Source organism: Somniosus microcephalus, chromosome 1 (assembly GCF_052327205.1).
Source record: "Somniosus microcephalus isolate GS21.2 chromosome 1, FLI_Smic_1.0, whole genome shotgun sequence".
Taxonomy (NCBI): Eukaryota; Metazoa; Chordata; class Chondrichthyes; order Squaliformes; family Somniosidae; genus Somniosus; species Somniosus microcephalus.
The window spans coordinates 432,325,834-432,351,393 of record NC_140987.1 but is presented as its reverse complement, the minus strand read 5'-3'; the positions used below and the strand labels follow the sequence as shown (position 1 = coordinate 432,351,393).

At 46.1% G+C, this 25,560-nt stretch overlaps 1 protein-coding gene across 1 annotated transcript in view; it reads left to right on the top strand.

Annotated features, from left to right (window-relative positions):
- eda (ectodysplasin A) overlaps window positions 1-25,560 on the top strand; it is a 322,381-nt gene that overhangs the window by 159,603 nt on the left and 137,218 nt on the right. Inside the window, exon 2 of the mRNA XM_086000776.1 lies at window positions 21,883-21,994. Coding sequence (XP_085856902.1) covers window positions 21,883-21,994 — 112 coding nt within the window. The remainder of the gene's footprint in view (window positions 1-21,882; window positions 21,995-25,560) is intronic.

Below are 25,560 nucleotides of genomic sequence, written 5' to 3'. Positions count from 1 at the left end.
TGGGGAGACGGGACTGCCGGTAAAATGGCAGATTTTGGGGGTGGGTGCCCAACCTGCCTCCATGCCATCTTCCCAGGAGGTGGGTTGCCATCCCGTGCTGGGTCCCATCTCCTTGGAGGTGGGAAGGGATTAAAGCCTATTAACTGCCTGTTAACAGGCGGAAAATAGGATTATCCCCTTTTTGCCTTCACAAGTGCGGGCTTCCCGAAGGCGCCGAAACCCGCCAGCTCAGCGAGGCGAGTAGTGGGTCTGCAGGGGTTGGGGAAGTGCAAGAGTGTGGCGTGAAGGTAAGTAATGGGTGCAAGAGTGGAGAGGTGAGTATCTGAGGTAAGTGCAAAGTGTTTTTAAAAGTGTCCTTACCTTTGTTTCTTTCTGCAGGCTTCAGTCGGTGTGTTTGCGGAGAGTCTCGGACCTCCGCGTTGGGATTGACAGGTGGCCGTTGCATTCACAGATACAACAACCATCTTAATTCTGTAAAAGAAAGAAGGTTGATGAGGTCTTGAATTCAAGACCTCATCAAACTGCAGAGAATGTCACTGTTTGACAGCTTCACAGAGCTGTCAAACAATGACAATTCATCTTGTCAAAAATTTTTGACAGATTAAACGTCATACGCTGATGTGCTCTGCAACCGGCTTTCCCTTGACTGGCCTGCTAAGCCCGCTGGGCGGGCTTAACAAGGTCAATCAAGGGAAAATAGCGTGGGTTGGCCACAAATTGATGGAGGTGGGACATTGACCCGACAAGCAGCAATCCCGCCTCCAACGCGCCCCCATTCACAAAATCGCCCCCTTGGAATCTGTATGGGGGATAGTGCAGTTTGCAGGTGATATCAGATTTATATATGTATGATTACCTGATTGCAGAGTGTTTTCACACGGTGACTAAATATGGAGATGGACGTCCCCAGTACTCCTGCTTGGCTCATCATCTGCTGAAACATTTCCACATTTCTGGAAATGATAGCATAGTGCTTATGTTAGTGGACTAGTAATCCAGAGGCCTGGATTAATGATCCGGAGACATGAGTTCAAATCCCACTATGGCAGCTGGGGAAATTAAATTCAGTAAATTAAATAAATGACATAAAAAAGCTAGTATCAGTACTGTAATGTAACTACTGGATTGTTGTAAAAACCTATCTGGTTCACTAATGTCCTTTAGGGAAGGAAATCTGCCAGTCTGGCCTACATGTGACTGCTCTCTGAAATGGCCTAGCAAGCCATTCAGTTGTACCAAACTGCTATAACGAAGTGTAATAAGAATAAAACCGAACATACCACCCGGTAACAATCTAGGCATCTGATTCAGACACAATTAAGGCACACCCAGCCCAGTCAACCTTGCAAAGTCCTCCTCACTAACATCTGGAGATTGTGCCAAAATTGAGAGAGCTGTCCCACAGACTATTCAAGCAACAGCCTGACACAGTCATACTTGCAGATCATAGCTTTCAGCCAATGTCCCAGACCCCTCCTTCACCATCCCTGGATATGTCCTGTCCCACTAGCAGGACAGACCCACTAGAGGTGGCAGGACAGTGGTATACAGTCGGTAGGGCGTGCCCCTTGGAGTCCTCAACATTGACTCTGGACCCCATGAAGTCCCATGACATCAGGTCAAACATGGGCAAGGAAACCTCCTGCTGATTACCACCTACCATCCTCACTCAGCTGATGAATCAGTGCTCCTCCATGTTGAACACCACTTGGAAGAACCACTGAGGGTAGTAAGGGCACAGAATGCACTCTGGGTGGGGAATTTCAGTGCCCATCAACAATAGTGGCTTGGTAGAATCACCACTCACCAAGCTGGCCTGACGGACCTAGCTGACAGACTGGGCCTGCGACAGGTGGTGAGAGGACCAACACGAGGGTAAAACCTACTTGACCTCGCCCTGGCCAATCTACCTGTTGCAGATGCATCTGTCCCTGATAGTATTGATAGGGGTGACCACTGTACAGTCCTTGTGGAGATGAAGTCGCATTATCACACTGAGGACACTTCCATCTTGTTGTATGACACTACCACCATGCTAATAGGATGGATTCAGAACCGATCTAGCAGCTCAAAACTGGGCATCCATGAGGCGCTCTGGGCAATCAACAGCAGCAAAAGAATTGTACTCCACCACAATCTGTAACCTCATGGCCCAACATATCCCTCACTCTACCATTACTATCAAGCCAGGGGACAAACCCTGGTTCAATGAGGAGTGTAGTAGCGCATGCCAGGATCAGTACCAGGCGTACCTAAAAATGAAGCTATAACACAGGACTACGTGCATGCTGAACAGCAGAAGCAGCATGCTATAGACAAAGCTAAATGATCCCATAACCAACTGATCAGATCAAAGTTCTGCAGTCCTGCCACATACAGTTGTGAATGGTGCTGGACAATTGGAGGGGGAGGCTCCATGAACATCCCCATCCAAATGATGGCAGAGCAGAGCACGTGAGTGCTATAGACCAGGCTGAAGCGTTTGCAACTATTTTCAACCAGAAGTGCCAAGTGGATGATCTATCTCAGCCTCCTCCTGAGGTCCCCACCATCACAGAAGCTAGTCTTCAGCCAATTCAATTCACTCCACATATCAAGAAACGGCTGAGCACATTGGATACAGCAAAGGCTATGGGCCCCGACAACATCCCGGCTGCAGTGCTGAAGACTTGTGCTCCAGAACTAGCCACGTCTCTTGCCAAGCTGTTCCAGTGCAACTACACTGGCATCTACCTGACAGTGTGGAAAATTGCCCAGGTATGTCCTGTCCACAAAAAGCAGGACAAATCCAATCCAGCCAATTACGGCCCCACCAGCCTACCCTCAATTACCAGTAAAGTGATGGAAGGGGTCACCAACAGTGCTATCAAGCGGCACTTACTCACCAATAACCTGCTCAGTTTGGGTTCTGCCTGGACCACTCTGCTCCAGATCTCATTACAGCCTTGGTCCAAACATGGACAAACGAGCCGAATTCCAGAGATGAGGTCAGAGTTGACTGCCTTTGACATCAAGGCAGCATTTGACTGAGTGTGACACCAAGGAGCCCTAGTAAAATGGAAGTCAATGGAAATTGGGGGAAATCTATCCACTGGCTGGAGTCATACCTAGCACAAAGGAAGATGGCTGTGGTTGTTGGAGGTTAATCATCTCAGCCCCAGGACATCACTGCACGAGTTCCTCAGGGCAGTGTCCTAGGCCTAAATACCTTCAATGACCTTTTCTCCATCATAAGGTCAGAAGTGGGGATGTTTGCTGATGATTGCACAGTGTTCAGTTCCATTTGAAACTCCTCCGATAATGAAGCAGTCCGTGCCCACATGCACCAAGACCTGGATGACATTCAGGCTTGGGCTGATAAGTGGCAAGTAACATTCACGCCACACAAGTGCCAGGCAATGACTATCTCCAACAAGAGAGAATCTAACCACTTCTCCTTGACATTCAATGGCATTACCATCATCGAATCCCCCACCATCAACATCCTGGGTGGCACGATTGACCAGAAACTTAAACTGGACCAGGCACATAAATACTGTGGCTATAAGAACACATCAGAAATTGGGTATTCTGCAGCGAGTGACTTACCTCCTGACTCCCCATAGCCTTTCCAAGGCACAAGTGAGGAGTGTGATGGAATATTCTCCACTTGCCTGGATGAGTGCAGCTCCAACACTCAAGAAGCTCAACATCATCCAGGGCAAAGCAGCCCGCTTGATTGGCACTCCATCCACCATCTTAAACATTCACTCCCTCCACCACCGGCGCACCATGGATGTAGTGTGTACCATCTACAAGATTCACTGCGGCAACTCGTCAAGGCTTCTTTGGCATCACCTCCCAAACCCGCGACCTCGATTACCTAAGAACAACAAGGGCAGCAGGCGCATGGAAACACCATCACCTCCCAAGTTCCCCTCCAAGTCACACACCATCCTGAATTGGAAATATATCGCCATTCCTTCATCGTCGCCATTCCTTCATCGTCGCTGGGTCAAGATCCTGGAACTCTCTCCCTAACAGCACTATGGGAGTTCCTTCACCACACTGAATGCAGCGGTTCAAGAAGGCAGCTCACCACCACCTTCTCGAGGGCAGTTAGGGATGGGCAATAAATGCTGGCCTTGCCAGCGACACCCACATCCCGTCAATTAATTTTTTAAAAATTGGCCAATGTTAGAGCACAATTCATTTAACCCAGTACTTTGAGCCAGGACAACTGGGAATATGCTGCTACATGAATGAATAGGATCTGCCACGAGGTGTGGCATGCTTAGCCAACATACAGTCTGCATCTTTTGATTGACATGTGGGATACATCAGCCTGAAGGATCAACTTCGTGTTTGAAACTATTCCAGTTAGCATAAGTAACATGATCACATTTTGTGCTTGGTTATGCTTTCAAGTTACCAGTGGAAAGCCACTTAGCTGCTGACCCAAGCAGCAGTCAGATGTGTTTCTCTAAGTTGAGTTTCTGATGACGCAAATATCTGCAATGGAGAACAAGACTAGTTGGTCCAACTTGGGTTGCCACCTTTTTAGCCAAGTTCAAAATCAGACAGAGAGCAGCGTACTCGTAGAATCATGACCAGTTCCGATATGAATGACAATTCAATGAACCCCTTAATAGCTAATGCAGAATTTTTTCCTATTTTTTAAAAACCAGATTTTAGGAATTTTCCCAAAAAACGACACTGGTTCCAAAACAATATTTTCTTGTCCTCTTCTACCATTTATATTTTCCATGGACATTCATTTGAACTTTCATCCAAAATCTTTACAGCGAACATCTTTCCTTGTCTCTTCCTCCTCCTTCTCCCCCCCCCCGCCCCCCCACCAACCCAACAGCTTTGTGACCTTTCAGTTGTCAGTAATTTAATAAGTTTACTGGTAACATTTACCATTTACCAATCTGATATGGCAGAATGCTTAGAGGAGACAATATCAGTTTTGTTCTCTAGTGCTATATAATATATCATTACAAGCCCTTTTTTAAGATACTAAGTTAGTACAGTCTGAAGTACTGGGTTGATAGAACATTGATTTGTGAAGAGATCCCAGGGATGCTCAGGTCATCAGATATCTGTCCATCTGTAATTTTCCTGTATTTGTTTACTTGTGTGTTTCTGTTCCTGCATAATTAAAAACAAGTGATAGTACTGCCTTCATTTAGACATCTGACAATGTCTTTTGAAGGTTAGACATGAGTCTAAATACATGAATATTTGCAGGCAGGAAATCTCTGGGATACTGTTACTATTTTCACTGGGTGCACCACAAATAGTTGAAAACCAATGATGTGGGTTTGCATGTGTTGATATAAGCCAGTGTTGTAAGAACTGTTGGTATATTGCAATGTTCTGATTGCAAATCTTGGTACAGTGAATTTTTCGGCTTATCAAGATGAAGGATGTAATTTTGCCCATGTTATTTAATACCCACTGTCGGCATCAAGCACTCTCCGGTTAGCCACAGCACAAACTAGATACGGAGTAAATCTCCCTTTGTATATCCCAATAATATACCATAATCCCAATATCAGAAGAGCATCCCCTATTGCACTGGTATAACATTCCCATTTCCTACAGCAGCCATTCTTCCCTGAGAGAGATTGCTAAGGTACTGGCAATTTGTGCCATAGTGGGCAGTTTTGTCCTAATGGGCTCACTCCACAAGGTTGAAACTCTCCAAATTTTTTCACTTGGGGGCCCTTGCGGTAGTCAAGAGAAGAATGCTTCAGTCCATCAGTCTGTGCTGGAGGTAGAGACAGAAAGCAATGTTATGATTATTAAATGTGCTGTCTCTTTAGGGCGGAGGGGTGACTGTTCCGCAGGCGCTGGCTGCTCCCCAGTACCTTGCTCTTGTGGCCATTCTCTATTTGTAAAACAGTACGGTTGTCGAGAGTGAATTTCACCATGAGGAATCTTACACTCTGGACTGTGTTCTAAGGCAGAAATATGTTGAGGTCATAATAAACTGCTCGAGCTTCAGTGCTGTACTTCATATCTCATCTCAGCCCCTCGAATTGTCAATCCTTTGACTTTGTATTCATGTCAGCCGTGGCTCGGTGGGTAGCACTCTCGCCTCTTGAGTCAGAAGGTTGTGGGTTGAAGTCCCACTCCAGAGACGTGAGCACAAAATCTAGTGACCTTCCAGTGCGGTGCTGAGGGAGTGCTGCACTGTCAGAGGTGCCGCCTTTCAGATGGGAGGTTAAATTGAGGCCCAGTCTGCCCTCTCAGGTGGACATAAAAGATCCCACAGCACTATTTCGCAGAAGAGACGGGGAGTTCTCCCTGGTGTCCTGGCCAATATTTGTCCCTCAACCAACATCATTAAAAACAGATTATCTGGTCAGTAACTCATTGCTGTTCGTGGGACCTGGCTGTGTGCAAAATTGTAAAGTCTGTAGGTTGTGCAGTAAATAACTTCAGAGACTTTAGAAGTACAAACAAAACAGGTCTTTACTATTCAGAGGTCTGGGCGATTTCTGATCTAGTTAACGTATCACAACCCTTATATACTGGTGTGGTCACTATCGGTATTACAGTATACATGAGCCAATAAATAGTGCCACCCTAAAGTAGTGCTCTTAAAGGCGAACGGTCACATTCTATAGTTCCCTTAAAGGTAAACGGTTACATACACAACAAAAATGGCTGCTGTGTTTTCTACATTACAACAGTGACTATACTTCGAAAGTACTTCATTGGTTGTAAAGTGCTTTGGAACGTCCTGAGGTCGTGAAAGGTGCTATCTAAATTTCTTCCTTTTAGAATAAAATATGAGGTAGATTGTACTCATGCAGTGTTTGTAACTAGTTGTTGCAATGTGTTTGAACCCATTTCACCTGGGTAGTTAGGAATCCAGCCCCAGCTAATGTGGATAAGGCAGTCTTTCAGGTAAAAAAGAGAAATAGAGAGGGAAAGAAAGATTGGATTAAAAGAGTGAGGGGGGGAAAAAAAGAAACCAAGACAAAGTAAGAAAAACATAAAAAATTGACATTTTTAAGATATGCAACAACAATTTACTGCCTGCAGTAATGAGATTGAACAGTTTAAATTGTTCAGTTTCTGTGTCAGAGGGGTTGATTGGCATTGCATTAACAATTATTGCGTTAAAAAGGTACTTGCGCTGTTAAGTTCCAGCCCTAACATTCTGTGACGTGTTTAATGGGTAATGTGCAAATCCAGCAAATTCTTTAAAATAACGGGGAGGTTAAGGATGAGATGCCATTTGCGCAAAGTGGTGTAAATTGACCAGAAAGTTCTGGAGATTTGCAACTCACAGCGTATCTCATGATCCTTTGAACTTACTGACTGATTTGCACATTAATAATGGCATGCATAGTTACCACACCGTTATTTTTCCACCAAGATCTGGCCCATTATTCTAGCTAGCCTAACCAGGAATTTTTAGCATTATCTCTTTGGTTCTGTACACTAAGAACCCATTTTTTAAAAATAAAGCTTTCTCAAATTGCCCTGCTTTAAAGATTTGTATATTGGATTCGCTAAGTCTTTCTGCTCCTCTACTCTTCAAAATTTTCCCATTTAGTGTTCATGTCCTCTCCTTATTCTTCCTCCAAAAATGTATCACCGCACATTTCTCCTCATTAAACTTCATCTCCCCAATCTACTAACCTGTCGATTTCCTCTTGTGGTCACAGTTCGCCACACTCACTATTTTTGTATCATCTTCAAATTTTGATATTGTGCCCGTATACCCAAGTCTGTGTCTACTTATGTGACCAGCTGAGATTTTGTTTGCTCATCTTTGAATTTGACAAATATTACAATTCTTGGACAAATATTACAATTCTTTCTGTAACACCGAGAGATCAGATGCTCTCTCAAAAGTTCTAATCAGTACAACATTTCTCAATTTCAGGCCAATCAAAAATGTTTTAATGAGAGGATACCTTTATTCGCTCATGTTTTATGCCCTTGTTGATCCTTTCCCATGCTGGGCACCCCTTGTGTCCTAGGGAGCAGGACAGCTTTCCAGTAGATCAGAGATGCATTTAACCATTTAAAGGTATGCAGCAGGCTGATGGAAACAACCCATCTGATTTAATTTCCCTATCGCACAGCATCATGCCTTAGATTAATAACTTTGCAGTGTGCATTGAGCTTGTATTATACCACCCTGACACGGAGTGTTGTTGCTGTGATATATATCCCAGAAGTTTAAAAAAAAACTTTTTATTGACTTATAACTCCACTTGACTTTTCCCCAACCAGTGTGGTCCTCCCTCTTTAGTTATTGAAAAATAATCTCGGCTATCAGAACTCGTACATTTTCTGTCACACGAGAGCTGTTTAAAAATGGACTTTCTGCAAATTAGATTCAGAGTTCAATAAACTCCAAACTTGAACAAGAAATTAACCACAATTAGTTTATTAAGTTTTAAACCACATTCAGCAGCTCCTGCTGTTTTACAAACTCCATGTGGTGGACTCCAAGCTTGTGCAGTCTGAAACTAACCAATTACCTAATTGATACAATGTCAGCTACTGATTGCTAAAGGAATGTCTCTAAATGATTGAAACGTTTACCGATATTTGACAATTCTGATCTGCAATTACCTGCTACTTCAGTTTGGACAGACCTCCCATTATGATCCATTCTTGGTGGTGCCATCCTTTTGGGTGGAGGTCACTTGTAGATTTTCTTGTGGGATTGTGCTTTCCTTTCGGATGAGGCGTTAAACCGAGACCCCGTCTGCTCTCTCAGCTGGATGTAAAAGATCCCATGGCACTATTTCAAAGAAGAGCAGGGGAGTTCTCCCCGGTGTCCTGGCCAATATTTAGCCCTCAATCAAAATCTCTCTTTAAAAAAAAACAGATTATCTGGTCATTGTCACATTGCTGTTTGTGGGAGCTTGCTGTGCGCAAATTGGCTGCTGCGTTTCCTACATTACAACAGTGACTACACTTCAAAAAAGTACTTCACTGGCTGTAAAGCGCTTTGGGACGTCCGGTGGACGTGAAAGGTGCTATATAAATGCAAGTCTTTCTTTCCTTTCCCGCTAATCATTACAAAACACAATGGAGGGAATTTTAACCCCGACACCACGGGTGGGAGAGGGTCGGTTGGCGGGGGGGGGGGGGGGGGGGTTTAAATCGTCAAATTTGCTAAAACCCACCCCAACCTGCCGTGGACGTTTCTGTTTTAACCGCATCAGATATCGGGACGTCCGAATAACCCGCTCAGAAGAGGCAGGTCCATAATCATAATATTTAAATGTGGATCCTTGCCTGATATTTTGGCAGCAATTTGAAAGTAACGTTCCCCCCCCCGCCCAAGCATGGGTTTCCCAGCAGCTATTGGGAGGTGGAAGCAGCCGGGTCCAGCATGCAAGTGCTTTTTACAGCACTGCTTGTGAGCCAGGAGGAGATGGAGTGCTTTACCCCCCCCCCCCACGCTTCCCTGGCCCCTCAAGCATAACTTCAACCGTGATCGGCTGACCCCCCTACTCCCCTCCAAACCCACAATCTCCCCCAGAACCCCCCCCCCCCCCCCGATTTGCAAGTCCGATCTTTTTTCTCTTTCCCCTGCCCCCCACCCCTGTGATTCCCCCCTCCCAATTGCTGGTCCACCTTCCCCAGCCAACCACTGATCCTTCTCAGGTTGCCGTCTTCTACCGCTGGCTTTCCTGTCAATCTGGCCAGTTGCCGGGCGGAAAACGGACTGTATAAGGAAAAAAAAATGATAATGCGGTGCTGCCGTTAAATTCAGCAGAACCTCTGGGTTTCTCCCCTCCCCTCCCCCAACTGCTCGAGCCCCACCACCTCGTAAATATTGGGGCTGGTATTTGCTTAAGCAAGGGATGTCTACAAATTACAGCCCTTACTCCTTCCCATTATCTTGGCTTCAGCTGGTATGAAAAACAGGACAGAAAACAGGAATTAATTCTCCGAGAGGATGAAAAACATAATTGGAAAATTGCGTGGTAAATTTAATACATTGCATTAAAAAATTTTGTTAGAGAAAACTAATCCTGGCAATTATAGCATTCAAGTCTTATGCAACTGGCACGAGGGAAAAAAAACATGAGAAAGTCACTAAATCCATCAAGCGAACCCATGTATAATCTTATACTCTGATAGATTCTACCTCAATTATTTAATTTCCTGAGGGAAAGTTAACAAAATTACTCCCTAAACCCCATCGCCAAAGATAATCCGACCTGACTCCAGATTTTCTATTCATCCCTTATTCCCACACTTGACAGATCCTTGGTTCTTGCAGCCCAAAAGCATCACATTGAAACATATAAGATTGCGAAGGGGTTGGATCGGGTGGATGCGGGGAGGATGTTCCCGATGATGGGTGAAACTAGAACTAGGGGGCATAGTCTTAGAATAAGGGGCTGCTCTTTCAAAACTGAGATGAGGAGCAACTACTTCACTCAGAGGGTGGTAGGTCCATGGAATATGCTGCCCCAAAAAGCTGTCGAAGCTACATCATTACATAAATTTTAAACAGAAATAGACAGTTTCCTAGAAGAAAAGGGAATTAAGGGTTACGGGGAGCGGGCAGGAATTTGGACATGAGTCTAGGTTCGGATCGGTCATGGCCCTGTGGGTAGCGGAGCGGGCCCAGGGGCCGTGTAGCCTGATCCTGCTCCTGTTTCGTGTGTCTAATTCTGTTAGATTCAGGAGATAGTCCTGTCATAGTGGATTGGCGGTTAGGATCAGATCAGCCATGATCTTATTGAATGGCAGAGCAGGCTCGAGGGGCCGATTGGCCTACTCCTGCTCCTATTTCTTATGTTCTTATGTTCCATGACATATTTGATAATCGCTGCCTCTTATCTGTGTCTCTCCTTGATGGCAGTTCATTGAGACAGTATCAACAGCTTTTGTTGGACGTTTGCTTGAAAAAATTGCTACTTGCAGGGACCAAAGCAAAATAGAATGGATGCTGGAAATCTGAAATAAAACCAGAAAATGCTGGTCAAGGTTAAGCAGTTCGGGCAGTGTCTGTAGTGAGCGAAACAGAGTTAACAGTGCGAGCCGATGACCTTTCATTAGGACTGTCATCAGGAACCAGTTCTGATGAAAGGTTATTGACCTGAAACAGTGGCCCTGAGATTGACCAGAGCGGGTTTTCCGAGCGGGCGGACGGAGTTTCGATCGGGAAACCCGGAAGTCCAGGATCCGCCCGGAAGTTGGCCTAATTCACCTGCTTGGCTCCCAGTTGGGCAGGGAGCTCTCTGGAGCAGGCCACAGGTAAGGGCACTTAGCTTTTCCCGAAGCTGCCCTCGCCTCCCTTGAGCTGCCGGGTTTCCCGAGGCCTGTGAAACCTGGTTGGCCAGGGTTAAACCTGTAAGGGTAGTTAAATGTGAGGCTCCCAGCCTCAATATTTAAATGGCCAACTCAGCTCCTGGGAGCAGGTTGGCTGCCTGCCTCCATTAAACCGGGAAGTGGGCAGGTTGGGGTCAGGTTTGATATTTAAAAACATTTACATCTCATCTGACCCCAACCCACCTGTTTCTGGGGGTTAAAATTCACCCTGTTAACTCTGTTTCTCTCTCCACAAAAGTCGCCTGAGTTTTCTGAGCATTTCATGCATTTTCTGTTGCTACTTGGTCGGATTTTTGTTCTCTAATCTCACTGGTCTAAGGTTGATCTAAAGCAGATTTTTTTTTCTTGCTGTGCAAATGCTTTAACTTGTAAATGTCACTTTAGTTTGTGGTAATTTTGAAATAAACCATAACATGCTGAACACATTCTACTTTTTAAACTTCACACAAATGCAACAAACGACAACATGAGAGCAAAGCAATGGTTTTCGATGTTTCAGTTCTGTTTCTGCAACCTGCTCCTGTACGGTTTGAATATTTTGGGCTAGAATTTCCCAGGGCCGTGGAGGCGAGAATGGAGGCACGTGGGGTGTTAAAATCGCGAAACCGGGGGGCACAAACCCAACCCGCCTCCATGCCCATTTCCCAGGAGGCGGATACCCGACCTGTGCTGGGAGCTGCCTCCCCGAGGCGGGAAGGGGATTAGTGCCAATTAACTGCCTGTTAACAGGTAGTTAACAGGCAGTTTTTAGCCTAATCCCTATTTTTATCGCTGAAGTGTGGGCTGCCCGACGGCTCCAAACCACGCCAAGTTAACGAGGCGGAACGTCGGGCTGAAGGGCTTGGAGGGTTCGAGATGTCCGGTGTTCAGGTGAGTGATGGGTGCATGAGTGCAGAGGTAAGTATGTTTGGTGTGTGTAAAGTGTTTAAATAAGTTTTACTTACCTTTACTTACTAATGCAGGCTTCCTTCCTTCAGGTCTCGGGAGTCCCTCATCTCACCGGCACAGAAAGCAGAATGGCTGCGAGCTGTCAAAAGTTGTAGCCTTTGCTTTCTGTTCTGGAGAGATCTCTAAATCAGCCTGAGAGGAAGGAATTAACTTGGAGTTCAGATTGTCAGTGTTTGACAGCTTCAAAAGCTTTTGACAGATGAAATGACAATCTGTGATGTCACCAGTTGCTGGGTGGCCCTTAATTGGCCTACTGAACCCGCTGGGCGGGCTCAACAAGGTCAATCAAGGGAAAATCGAGTGGGTTGGCCACAACTCGATGGAGGCGGGACTACAACCCCAAAAGTGGGAGTCCCGCCTCCTACACGCCTCCATTGATAAAGTCCAGCCCTTTGCCTTTGCGTTTTTCCCTTTTTTGAAGCCCGCAAGTGTAGAGAGCATTAAACTAATCTTACAGAATCAAGGTACACAATTGAGTTAGTGCCACTGTTTACCCCATAGTTTACAGATGGGGCATGTTGTCTTCCGAGATGGCTATGTATGATGACAACAGAATGGCATAGTACATTGGGAATGAAACATTTGAAACAGGGCTGCCTTGAAATCCATTTTGTGACCATTGATTTGACAGTCCAGCCTGTCTGGAGAGGGCTGCTGATCGAGCAATAGCCTGTTGGCTCAAATGTTTGTAGCAGAGAGTGGCTGTGTTAAACAGACCCAGAGCGCTCTGGTTTATTCTGCAATCTGTGCTGAATTAACAGTTTTCAACTGAAGTGGTGTTTGGGACGTTATAATTGGCATCAGTGGCAGGATATGGACATTTAAAGGTTTTGTGGAACTGGGGTATTGAGAGCAAGGTTTTCAAATATAAAATAGGAAAAATATTAGCTTACTCTTTTGTTCTGTCTGTGATTCCCCAGCTGAGTGGCAGGAGGCAGAGGGTGATGGTCGAAGGTTGCTTTTGTGACTGGAAGCCTGTGTCCAGTGGGGTACCTCAGGGATCGGTGCTGGGTCCCTTGTTGTTTGTGATCTACATAAATGATTTGGATGAGAATGTAAAAGGTATGATCAGCAAGTTCGCAGATGACACGAAAATTGGTGGGGTGGTCAATTGCGAGGAGGAAAGCCTCAGGCTACAGGACGATATAAACGGGTTGGTCAGATGGGCGGAAAAGTGGCAAATGGAATTTAACCCTGAAAAGTGCGAGGTGATGCATTTTGGACGGACAAATAAGGCAAGGGAATACACAATGAGTGGTAGGACCCTAGGAAGTACAGAGGGTCAGAGGGACCTTGGTGTACATGTACATAGATCCCTGAAGGCAGCGGAACAGGTAGATAAGGTGGTTAAAAAGGCATATGGGATACTTGCCTTCATTAGCCGAGGCATAGAATATAAGAGCAGGGAGGTTATGATGGAGCTGTACAAAACGCTGGTGAGGCCACAGCTGGAGTACTGTGTGCAGTTCTGGTCGCCTCACTATAGGAAGGATGTGATTGCTTTGGAGAGGGTGCAGAGAAGATTCACCAGGATGTTACCTGGGATGGAGCGCCTCAGCTATGAAGAAAGACTAAACAGGCTGGGGTTGTTTTCCTTGGAGCAAAGAAGGCTGAGGGGGGACCTGATTGAGGTATACAAAATGATGAGGGGCATAGATAGGGTAGACAAAGAGGAACTTTTCCCCTTAGTAGGGGGGTCAATAACAAGGGGGCATAGATTCAGGGTAAGGGGCAGGAGATTTAGAGGGGATTTGAGGAGGAACTTTTTCACCCAGAGGGTGGTTGGAATGTGGAACTCAATGCCCAAAAGGGTGGTAGAGGCAGGAACCCTCACAACATTCAAGAAGCATTTGGATGAGCACTTGGAATGCCAATGCATACAAGGCTATGGACCAAATGCTGGAAAATGGGATTAGACTGGACAGGGATGGATGGGCGGCGCAGACACGATGGGCCGAAGGGCCTCTTTCTGTGCTGTAAAACTCTATGACTCTATGAATATGTACCTCCTATGAACAGTTCGGCAGAGAATGGAAATACTCAGGTTTTGGTGTGTTGCCTGAGATTGTTGACAAACCCTGTAAAGTGTGCGGCTAAGAAAATCTCGTTAAAATTTGCCAGGCTGCTGAAGGGATAGCAGTTCTGAAAAATGTGATGGAGCGGCTGGTGGCCTGCTGGTTACTTTGTAGCCGAAGATGAATCGGTAGGGTTCAAGATCTGATCTGCCAAGTGGTGTCCACTTGAGAGATCCTGAGCTATGGAATCTGATTCAGAATGGGACAGAACACAGATAGTTAGTAAATTGTGCATGCTCAGGGTAGAGCAGTTTGTGTATAGGAAGGGCGGGAAAATATTCGGAACAAACATCAGCGGTGGGTAAAGTTTTAGAAACAATAATCCAGGGAAAAATTAATGGGCACTTGGAGAGGTTTAAGCTAATTAAGGAGAGCCAACACGGATTTGTAAAAGGCAGATCGTGTTTGACTAATCTAATTGAATTTTTTGATGAAGTAACGGGGATGACTGATGAAGGGAATGCAATGGATGTTGTCTACATGGATTTTCGGAAGGCGTTTGACAAAGTACCACATAGAAGGCTGGTTAACAAAATTGAGGCTCATGGAATAGGTGGGTCAGTGGCAGCTTGGATAAGGAATTGGCTTAAGGACAGAAAACAGCGAGTTGTGGTAAATGGCTGCTTTTCAGACTGGAGGATGGTAGACAGTGGTGTTCTCCAATGGTCAGTGCTGGGGCCACAGCTTTTTTTGATATATATAAATGACCTGGATATTGGAATACAGACTAGAATTTCTAAATTTGCCGATAACACCAAACTTGCGGGTGTGGCAAACAGTGATGATGATACCAATCAACTGCAACAGGACATAGAAAGGCTAGCAGAATGGGCAGACAAGTGGCAGATGGAATTTAATACAGAGAAGTGTGAGGTGATGTATTTTGGCAGAAGGAACAGGGAGAGGCAATATACACTTAATAGCACAGTTTTAAAGAGTGTGCAGGGACAGAGGGACCTGGGAGTTAATGTGCATAGGTCCCTGAAGGTAGCAGGACATATTGAGAGAGTGGTTAACAAAGCATATGGGATCTTGGGCTTCATAATTAGAGGTATTGAGTACAAAAGTAGAGAAGTTATGTTGAACCTTTATAAAGTGCTGGTTAGGCCATAACTGGAGTATTGCATCCAGTTCTGGTCACCACACTTTAGGAAGGATGTGAAGGCCCTCGAGAGGGTGCAGAGGAGATTTACCAGAATGGTTCTGGGGATGGGGGATCTTAGCTACAAGGACAGGTTGGAGAAGCTGGATTTGTTTTCATTAGAGCAAAGGAGGTTGAGGGGTGATTTGATAGAGGTGTACAAGATTAAGACGGGTGTGGATAGGCTAGACGGGGAAAGGCTGTTCCCACTAGTTGATGGTACAAGGACTAGGGGACACAGATTTAAGGTTTTGGGCAAGAGATACAGGGGGGATGTGAGGAAAAACTTTTTTAAGCAGCGCGTGGTGAGGACCTGAAACTCGCTGCTGACTGAAGTGGTGGAAGCGGAGACACTCAATATTTTCAAGGGGAGACTGGATAGGCACTTGAGGGAAATAAACTTGCAGGGCTATGGGGATAGAGTGGGGGAATGGGACTGACTGGATTGCTCTACAGAGAGCCGGCATGGACTTGATGGGCCGAATGGGCACCTGTGCTGTTATGACTCTATGGCCTAGAAATTCGGTGGGCTGCGCCACCAGTTAGCGCCCAAAGAGGGCACTTAGTGGGTTTAGCGCCACTGGCCACAATCCCGCGAAATTTAGCGGGGCGCTAATGGCGGCGTTAGCTGGTAGCGCTGTGCCGTTACCGATGACGTCATCGGTGTGCGCAGCGCCCCGCTACCACCCCAATCGTGAAATTTGGTAGCGCCCCCCGCTGTAACGCTGGTCACAATTTGCGACCGGTTCAGGGGGGCCTACCTGCGGCGGTGGAGGTGCGGGGCGGCCATTTTTTTTGCTGGCTGCCTGCCAGCACCTCTTCGCGCAGCCGTCCTCGGCCTCCTGAGCCGCCCCCCCCCCCCCCCCCCGCGTTGTGACGGCTGTCTCCCAAGAGCCCGGCACTTCTCCTCGGTGCCGGGCTCTTTTGCCGACACTCGCGATCTCAGATCGCGCTGCAGCAGGCCCCTCCCCTTTAAGAAGGGGAGGAAGGCCTGCAGTACCGCGTGTGGCGCTGCGGCACATTGCGCTGCAATTTTCAGTTGCAGCGCCCCAAGACAGATGCGGGGTGCCTCGAGTAGCGCCGCCCTTCTGTTTGGGGTGCTCAAACTGAATTTCCGACGGGCGCTCGCGACTCCTTCCGGGGCGGTACTTCCGGCGCCCTGGCGAGACTGGCACCCCAAATGAGGCACCACCGAATTTCTAGGCCTATGACTCTAAAGGGCGACAAGATTAATGGAAGCTGTGGGAAGAGAAGGCAAGTTTCAAGTTTTTGAGAGCAAACATTCTTTTAGGCATTGGGGCGTGGGATGGGTAGGATTTGTGATTTGCCTCTAGAAGTGATTAATTTTTTAGTTAGTTATGTTGCAAGTTTCATTTATAGTGGTATATGGGGGGAGGTAAGGGATGGGGGTGTTGGCAAAGAGGCAAGAGGAAGTAACGTGGCCACTGAAAGGACTTGGAAAAAGTGCAGGAGTGTGATTCATTCTCCAGTATGGTCATTCTTCATATCTGACTCCAGAAGTTGAGTGCCATAAGACTATTAGATTATGGACTCCCATCACAGCCCAGTATGATTCTCCAAGTAGAGGTCTCCTTTTAGTGCTTCTATTGTTGACTTTTTCTTGGGCAGTCCCTCAGAACCGAGGATGACTTGCTTCCACACTGAAAATGAGTTCTCCGGTGACTGATGAGTCCAGTGCGGGACCTACAGTCTCTGTCACAGGTGGGGCAGACGGTGGTTGAAGGGGCGAGTGGGTGGGGTGCTTGGATTGACATGCGCTCCTTCCGCTGCTTGCGCTTGGCTTCCGCTTGCTCCCGGCGAAGAGACTCGAGGTATTCGGCGCCTTCCCGGATGCTTCTCCTCCACTTTGTGCAGTCTTGGGCCAGGGATTCCCAGGTGTTGGTGGGGCTGTTGCACGTTTTCAAGGAGGCTTTGAGGGTGTCCTTGAAGCATTTCCTCTGCCCACCTGGGGCTCTCTTGCCGTGTCGGAGCTCCAAGTAGCGTGCTTGTTTTGGGAGTCTCGTATCGGGCATGCGGATGATGTGGCCTGTCCATTGGAGCTGATCAAGCGTGGTCAAAGCTTCGATGCTGGGGATGTTGGCCTGAGCGAGAACACACTGACGTTGGTGCGCCTATCCTGCCAATGGATTTGCAGGATCTTGCGGAGGCAGCATTGGTGCTACCTCTCCAGTGCTTTGAGGTGCCTGCTGTACATGATCCATGTCTCTGAAGCATAAAGGAGGGCAGGAATCAGTATTACTCTGTAGACCATGAGCTTGGTGCCGGGTTTGAGGTCCTGGTCTTCAAACACTCTCTTCCTCAGGCGACTGAAGGCTGCACTGGCACACGGAAGGCGGTGTTGGACTTCGTCATCGACATCTGCCCTTGTTGACAGTAGGCTCCCGAGGTATGGAAAGTGGTCCACGTTGTCCAAGGCCTCTTCGTGGAATTTGATAATCGGGGAGCAGCACTGTGTGGCGGGGGCAGGTTGGTGGAGGACTTTTGTCTTACGGATGTTTATTGTAAGGCCCATGCTCTCGTACGCTTCGGTGAAGGTGTTGACGATGGTTTGGAGTTCGACCTCTGAGTGAGCGCAGACACAAGCATCGTCTGCATACTGTAATTCGACGACAGAGGATGGGACGACCTTGGATCTGGACTGGAGGTGGCGGAGGTTGAACAGTTTCCCGTTTGTTCTGTAGATTAGCTGCACTCCAGCGGGGAGCTTACTGGAGGTGAGATGGAGCATTGCAGCCAGGAAGATCAAGAAGAGCGTTGGTGCGATGACACAGCCTTGCTTGACCGCAGTCCGTACGTGAATTGGGTCTGTGGTGTATGACGTAATAAAACTCACTACACACTTGGTTTGGGCATAAAGCAAGGCTTTAATCAACTTATTTCAGAACATGGAAGTCTAGTTGTATCCACTAGCTCCTTGTCTTTACAAAATGTCCCTGGAAAGCTGGGACCAACGCCCGAGTATTTATACCCCTTGGACGGCGCAATCAGCTGGCCATCCAGTGTTATTTCATAGGTAGTTGGGATCACGGCTTGCGTGTCGTCATGAAGCAGGCGGAGGATGGTGACAAACTTGGTGAGGGCAGCCAAATTTGAGGAGGACACGCCATAATCTCTCACGGTTGACAGTGTCGAAGGCCTTTGTGAGGTCAAAGAAGGCCATCTACAGCGGTTGGTGCTGTTCCCTGCATTTCTCTTGTATTTGGCACGCGGTGACCATCATGTCTATTGTGCCACTTAGTGGGCAGAATCCGCATTGCAACTCTGGGAGGAACTCTTCAGCCACTGGGAGAAGGCGATTGAGGAAGATTCTTGCAATGACTTTCCCTTTGGCAGACAGCAGGGAAACTCCTCTGTAATTACTGCAATCGAACTTATCACCTTTCTTGAAGATGGTCATGATTACGGCGTCTCTGAGATCCCCTGGCATGCTCTCCCCCTTCCAAATAAGAGAAATGAGTTCATGTATTCGCGCCAATAGTGCTTCTTCACCATGCTTTAGTGCCTCGGCGGGGATTCCATCTGCTCTTGAGGCCTTGTTGTTCTTCCAGTTGTCAAATGGGCTTTTCAACCTTATGTTGGGCTGGGGTTGTGCTGAGTTGGTGGCGGGTAGCATGCTGTGGGATGGAGTTGAGGACACTCGCGTCGAAGACAGAGTCGTGGTTAAGAAGATCTTCAAAGTGCTCCTTCCAACGGGCACTGACTGCCTCTCTATCCTTGATGAGTACCTTTGCGTTCTTGATCCGCAGTGGGGTAGGACCTTGGGTACTTGGGCCATAGATGGTCTTGGCTGCGCTAAAGAATCCACGCACGTCGTGGTTGTCGGCTAGCTGCTGGATCTCCTGCGCTTTCTCCACCCACCATCTGTTCTTTAGGTCGCGAGTTTTTTGTTGAACCTCGGCCTTCAGGCGTCTGTAGAGCTGCTTTCTTGCTCTTGAGTTGTGTTGCTGTTTCCAGATCAGGAATGTCTTGCGCTTGCGGCTTATTAGCTCCTGGATCTCCTGGTCATTCTAACTGCGCTTGGCTAGCATATGACTTAACCAATTATAACTGTTATAATACAAGAACTTGTATTTCTATAGCATATTCACGTAAAGATTGCTTTCCAGAGCATTTTATAGGGCAAAGGAAAAAAGTAGACCTCGAGCACTAGGGAAAAAGGCAACAGCAGTAGTTTGGGCAGATGTGGCTGAAGGCTCTGAAGGGTTTTTTGGGGACCATTGAAAGTGGGACAATCAGCAGCAAGTTGATGGGATTTAGGATGTCGTTCCATCGGGCAGCTGTAAAGTGGCTGAGAGAACAGCCGCCATTGTTGGCACAGAGGGAGTAGGAAACAAGTAAGCTGGTGTCTGGAGAGTGGAGGGTGCATACGGGGGAGTGCAGCTGGGCAAGATCACTGACTAGCATGGACCAAAGTCATGAGGGGTTTGAAAGAGAGCAGGAGGAACTTGGTCAATTTGCTGGGGCACAGGGAGTCAATGGAGTTGGACAAGGATGAGGATGATGGAAGAATGGGAATTTGTGGGCGTCAAGACACTGCTCACACCATCTGAATGAGGTGTAAAGTATGGAGGGTGACTACTGGTGTAGGCCCAGCGAGGAGTGCTGCACTGGACATAGTGAAGAATGCACTGGTTGAGGCCGTGGGAAACTATAGGCCTGTTTGGGAGAGAAAACTTCCTGGAACAACATCTTGCAATTATATAGTGCCTTTAACCAAAAAAAATGCCTTAAAGCAGAGAGAAAGGATTTAATGGGAGAGTTGTGACCAGGGAATGTGGTGGGCATGGAATAGTTTGTCAGAAAAAGTCAGAATATAGGAGTGGGTAAGGCAAGGAGTGGGTGTGAGGTGTGAGGGGAGCGCAGCTGGGCAGGGAAGAGGGTAGGGCCTGAATGGTAGCCACAAGTGGAACAAGAACAGCAGTGGTTTTACAACAGTAGCATTGATGATATGTCCAGATGCAAAAGGATGCAGTAGTCAAAGCAGAGAGCCATGAGTGTGGCTGCAGACAGCTGAGAGGTCATAGTCCAAGGTTGGCCTGGAGTTCAAGGTCCAGCAAAATGTTATCAGAGTGGGGCAAGATTGGAAGGTAAACACATGAACTGGGATCAGATTGGAAGTCAGGCATCCAAGATCGAGAAAAACAGAACTAGATTTAATTAGCGAGGATCAAGTTGAGGCCTGGGAGGTCAGATTCCACGGGTTGTGGCCTTGAGTTTGCAGGGGCTGTGTAAGGATTGAGTGGAAATTGAGAGCCTGTGCAGCTAGGGACAAAAAACAGAGTGAAGGAAGAAAGGAGCTGGGTCTCTGAGGATTGGGCAAGTGAGGATATCCTTTGTGACAGGTGAGAGGGGTCTAGGAACATAAGAATTAGGAGCAGGAGTAGGCCGTAAGGCCCCTCGAGCCTGCTTTGCCATTCATCACCCGAACTCTTGATTCCCATGAGTCCAAAAATCTATCTATCTCAGCCTTGAATATACTCAACGATTCAGCATCCACAGTCCTTTGGGGTAGAGAATTCCAAAGATTCACAACCCTCTGAGTGAAGAAATCCTCCTCATCTCAGTCTTAAATGGCTGCCCCCTTATCCTGAGACTATGCCTCCTAGTTCTAGACTCTCCAGCCAGGGGAAACAACCTCTCAGCATCTACCCTGTCAATCCCCCTCAGAATCTTACATGTTTCAATGAGATCACCTCTCATTTTTCTAAATTCCAGAGAGTAAAGGCTCAATCTCTCCTCATAGGACAACCCTCTCATCCCAGGAATCCCTCTCATCCCAGGAATCAATGTAGTGAACCTTCTAAGGTAAGTATATCCTTCCTCCGATAAGGAGACCTAAACTGTGCACAGTACTCCAGGTGTGGTCTCACCAAAGCCCTGAACAATTGTAGCAAGACTTCCTTACTCTTATACTCCAACCCCCTTTAAATAAAGGCCAACATGCCATTTGCCTTCCTAATTGCTTACTGTACCTGCATGCTAACTCTCTGTGTTTCTTGTACGAGGACACCTAAATCACTCTGAACGCCAACATTTAACTAGGAGTGGGGGACTCGCAGGTTGGAGGAGAGTGGACTCTCTTGTAGGATTGAGAAGGTGAAGATGTCCTTTGAGACAGGTGAGAGGGGCTTAGGAATAGGAGCGTTGCAGGTTGCAGCACAGTAATATCTGCTGGGACTCATAGTTGCCAGCACTGGTCATCCAGTGTTGGTCAGTTTTGGCAGCTGGGGATCAAGATGAAATCAAGTTGCAAGCATAAGGGGTCAGCGATAGCTGCCAAGGTAGTGGTGGAAAGGCACAATCACACTATTGTGTTTTGTGGAGAATCTGCAAAGCCAGGTTTTCAACATTGCACTAATTACATCGCTCTCATTTTTGTTTCCCCAGATGCATGTGTTAAATTACTTCACCACAGACGATCAAACACTTTCCCATGGAGATCAAGCGGAGGTGGTTCATCGGATGAAGCGAAGCCAAAACAAAGAACCAGGAGAAAGAGGTGAACAAGCAGTCAAAGGGGATAGAGGTGAGAGCATGGGTACAGGTATGGATTTTGTTTTAAAGTAAAGCCCTAACCTATCTGCTCTTGGCAGACTTTTCAAATTCTAATGTACGAAAATTATAAATACTGAATATACATTTTCAGTTGTGTGTTTTAATAAGGATCCATTAACTGTCTGAATTTTTAAAAAAATGCCATTTGGTTGAGGATTTACTTTAAATCATTGTCTTTGCCAATCCACGTTATCAGCAAGATCCCTGGTTTTTGTTTCTCGTGCAAAAATGGACAGAATTGCAGAATCCAGTCTCCAAAACAACAGTAAGAATCGTTGTAAAATAAAAACAGAAAATGCTGGAAATACTCAGCCGGTCAGGCAGTATCTGTGGAGAGAAACTGAGTTAATGTTTCAGGTCGATGACCGTTTGTCAGAATCGTTGGTTCTTCAAATGGAGCTATCTGCTCTAATCTCATTTTCTTTCCTTTTCTCCTTATTCCTTTTGTATTCTTCCTTTTTAGGTGCTTATCCAAGTCTCCTTTAAGTGATGCATGGTCTCTGCCTCGATAGCCACTTGTGGGAAAGCATTCCCTGTTCTAATAACCATTGTAGGGATACAGATGTTCCAGTGGTTGGTGAACCTGGACAACAGGCTGTCAAAGAAAGTCACACGACTCTGTTCTTTAGTTAATCAAAAGTTTTGTTTAACGATTTAACAGTTCACATAAGTATCAAGTAATACATAAGACCTTAAACCAAGGAGTGCAGCATCAAGGCAGTAGAGTGATCAGTTCTCGTGGTGCTTGAGGTTCTTCTTCTGGTTCCTCTCGATGGAGCTTCATTAGGCTCTGTCGACTGCAGTGCCGGACCTGCCACCATGTCCCATTTTTATATGTTTCTTGCTCGTTGGGGCATGAGTGAAAGTTAATGGAAGTCCCATTTTGGCCACTCACCCACTGTTGCTAGGCATCAATGATGTTACCTGTTCGTTCGTGCGTCTCTAAACTTCCCGAGATTGTTTTAAAACCAGGTACAACTCTCAACCGTCTCACACTATCTTGCCCAGACAGTAGTTATTTTTCCCAACGATTTCTAAGGCTTGCTTTAAGTTTACTCATTTCATTCTGATCACTTGTTTTTGGACTCTTCCTGTTTTGTGTTTGTCCAGCGATTTCTGCACATTGCTGTCTTTCCGTTTCAAATTCACAATGTCCGAGGGGTTGTTAACCCTTTCCTGTCACCGTGTATGAAAACATTTCTTCAACAGGGGTGTAGCAGTTGCTACCCTCCAATCATTTGACACTATTTCCATTTCCAAAAATCTTTGGAAAATTGGAATTCAGGAAAGAAAAGACTTGCATTTCTATAGCGCCTTTCACGATCTCAGGACGTCCCACTGTGCTTTACAGCCAATTGAAGTGCGGTCACTGTTGTAATGTAGGAAACGCGGCAGCCAATTTGCGCACAGCAAGCTCCCACAAACGACAGAGTGATAATTATCAGATAATCTGTTTCTTTTTAATGATGTTGATTGAGGGATAAATATTGGCCAGGACATTTTGAATTTTGAAATGAATGCCAGCTGTGCGTTTTAACCAACAATACACTGGTTGCTTTTTTGTACAATTACACAAAATCATGCCCTTTTTTATCTAAAAAAAACCAATTTGCCCATTATACTACTTGTGATGGAATTTAGTTGTGGGTGTGGGGGATTGTGGGATTTATAGCATTAAATGGGATCTGTAACAAAGAGGAAATTGGGAGAAAAAACACTACAGCTGCTGGAGTGCCTCATGGTGTCTTGTCACATGCGCAGTATTAAATAAACAGCTGATGTACATAGTAGGGAAAGGTTTCCTGTGGGCACTATTTTAAGCAGAATCATAACCATTTTCTTTATAAACCGGATTAAGGATTAGTTATATATAACACGTGCAGAACATCTCCCCCCACTGCTGATAATGGAAGTGACACCATTTCCATAAAGCAATTTGGTTATTGTTCCTCTGTCCTTTCAGACCAATTGACATTATTTAATCCAAGCCATTAAGGAGTTTATTTTCCGAGAATGCTCAGTTGTGACCTGCTGAGCCTTGGGAGATTCTTCAGAGTTAATGAATGACATGAAATGACCTTTCTCCTTTGTCAAATTTCCAGAGACAGATTTGATAATCTTTACCAAATTCAGATCTGACAGAACTTTGTCAAGAACTACAATTCACAGCCAGAGAAGAGAGAGAGTCCACCAACAGTTGGCTGTTGTTCATTTCCAATTGGCTCTGAAATTCCACTCACTTCAACTTTATCTTGCTGGGAGAGTGTGCAAAGTGAAGACTTAACTACAGAGCTGGTGTTTAAAGTCAATGCAAATTGCTTGCAATGAGTGAATGACGCTGACCACTCATTCACATTGAGCTGCTCATATAATTTGATCTCAACTTGCCCTTTGTCTACAAAAAGTTGGTTGTTTTTGCATTCAGATGGAAAAAAATGGAAACATCTTCTAGCCTTTGGGGTTTTAACCACCATTTTTTTCCATTAAGGAAGATACCAAACCTATTCCCAATTAAATCATTTAACTGGTAATTCCTGACAGTTTGTCAAAACCGCTGTGCTTGTGTAAAACTACAGAGACAGTAACCCGACTGTATTTGAAAGCCATGTCTTTGACGTAGTGACAGGTAAAATGACTATAAAGTTACTTTCCACTTTCAAAAAATACTTTTCATCCACTGTGAGTCCTAGATCATTCCTCAGGATGTAAAACCTTTCCCAAGGTAATGTACCTACATCAATAACTTGTCCACAGTTCTTTCTTTTAAAGTACATTCATGCAGTTTTTTCCTTTGGCCGTGTGAGTACACAGGTGGTTGCCAATGACAGAAGAATTGACAAATTTCTTTCCACAGATATTGCATTTGTACGGCTTTCCACCCGTGTGCATGCGCTGGTGCGTCACCAGGATGGTGGCAATGCGGTACAGCTTCTTGCAAAGTAGACACCTGTATACCAGCTGTTGGGTGTGGATACGCTGGTTCACCTTCAGGCTGGAGTTTGAAGTATATTCTTTGCTGTACACAAGACATGCAAAGCGCTTCTTCTTGGACTGAAGAGTTTGGGTAATGGGTTGAGACATCTTCCTGAGGCAGCTTTACTCACAACCAGATCCTCTCACAGGAGGGTGAGGGGTCTTCAGTTACGTAACTAATAACTCTCTTCCTTTTAATTGAAGAATTCCAACTCACTTCTCTACTTCCAAAACACTGCCCAAAGTCTTTATATCTGTAAATTTCTGATTGACTTCAAACCAATCTCAAGGGAACACTGGGAATTTGGGATTGTTTACTGCTCTGAAGAGGAGCTAATTCCTTTCCAGGACTTAGTCAGCACTCCCAAATTCTGATTCTGATTTATATAGCCTGTATCCTCTCCATTCCCCAAAGGCTGCTGTCTGAGGACACTGTTGGAAGTCCCCCATCATTACAACATTTACTACTGCGGACCTCTACATTGCCTACAAATCTCTCACTCAGTTTCTTTCCCACTATTCTGAGGCCTACGAGGT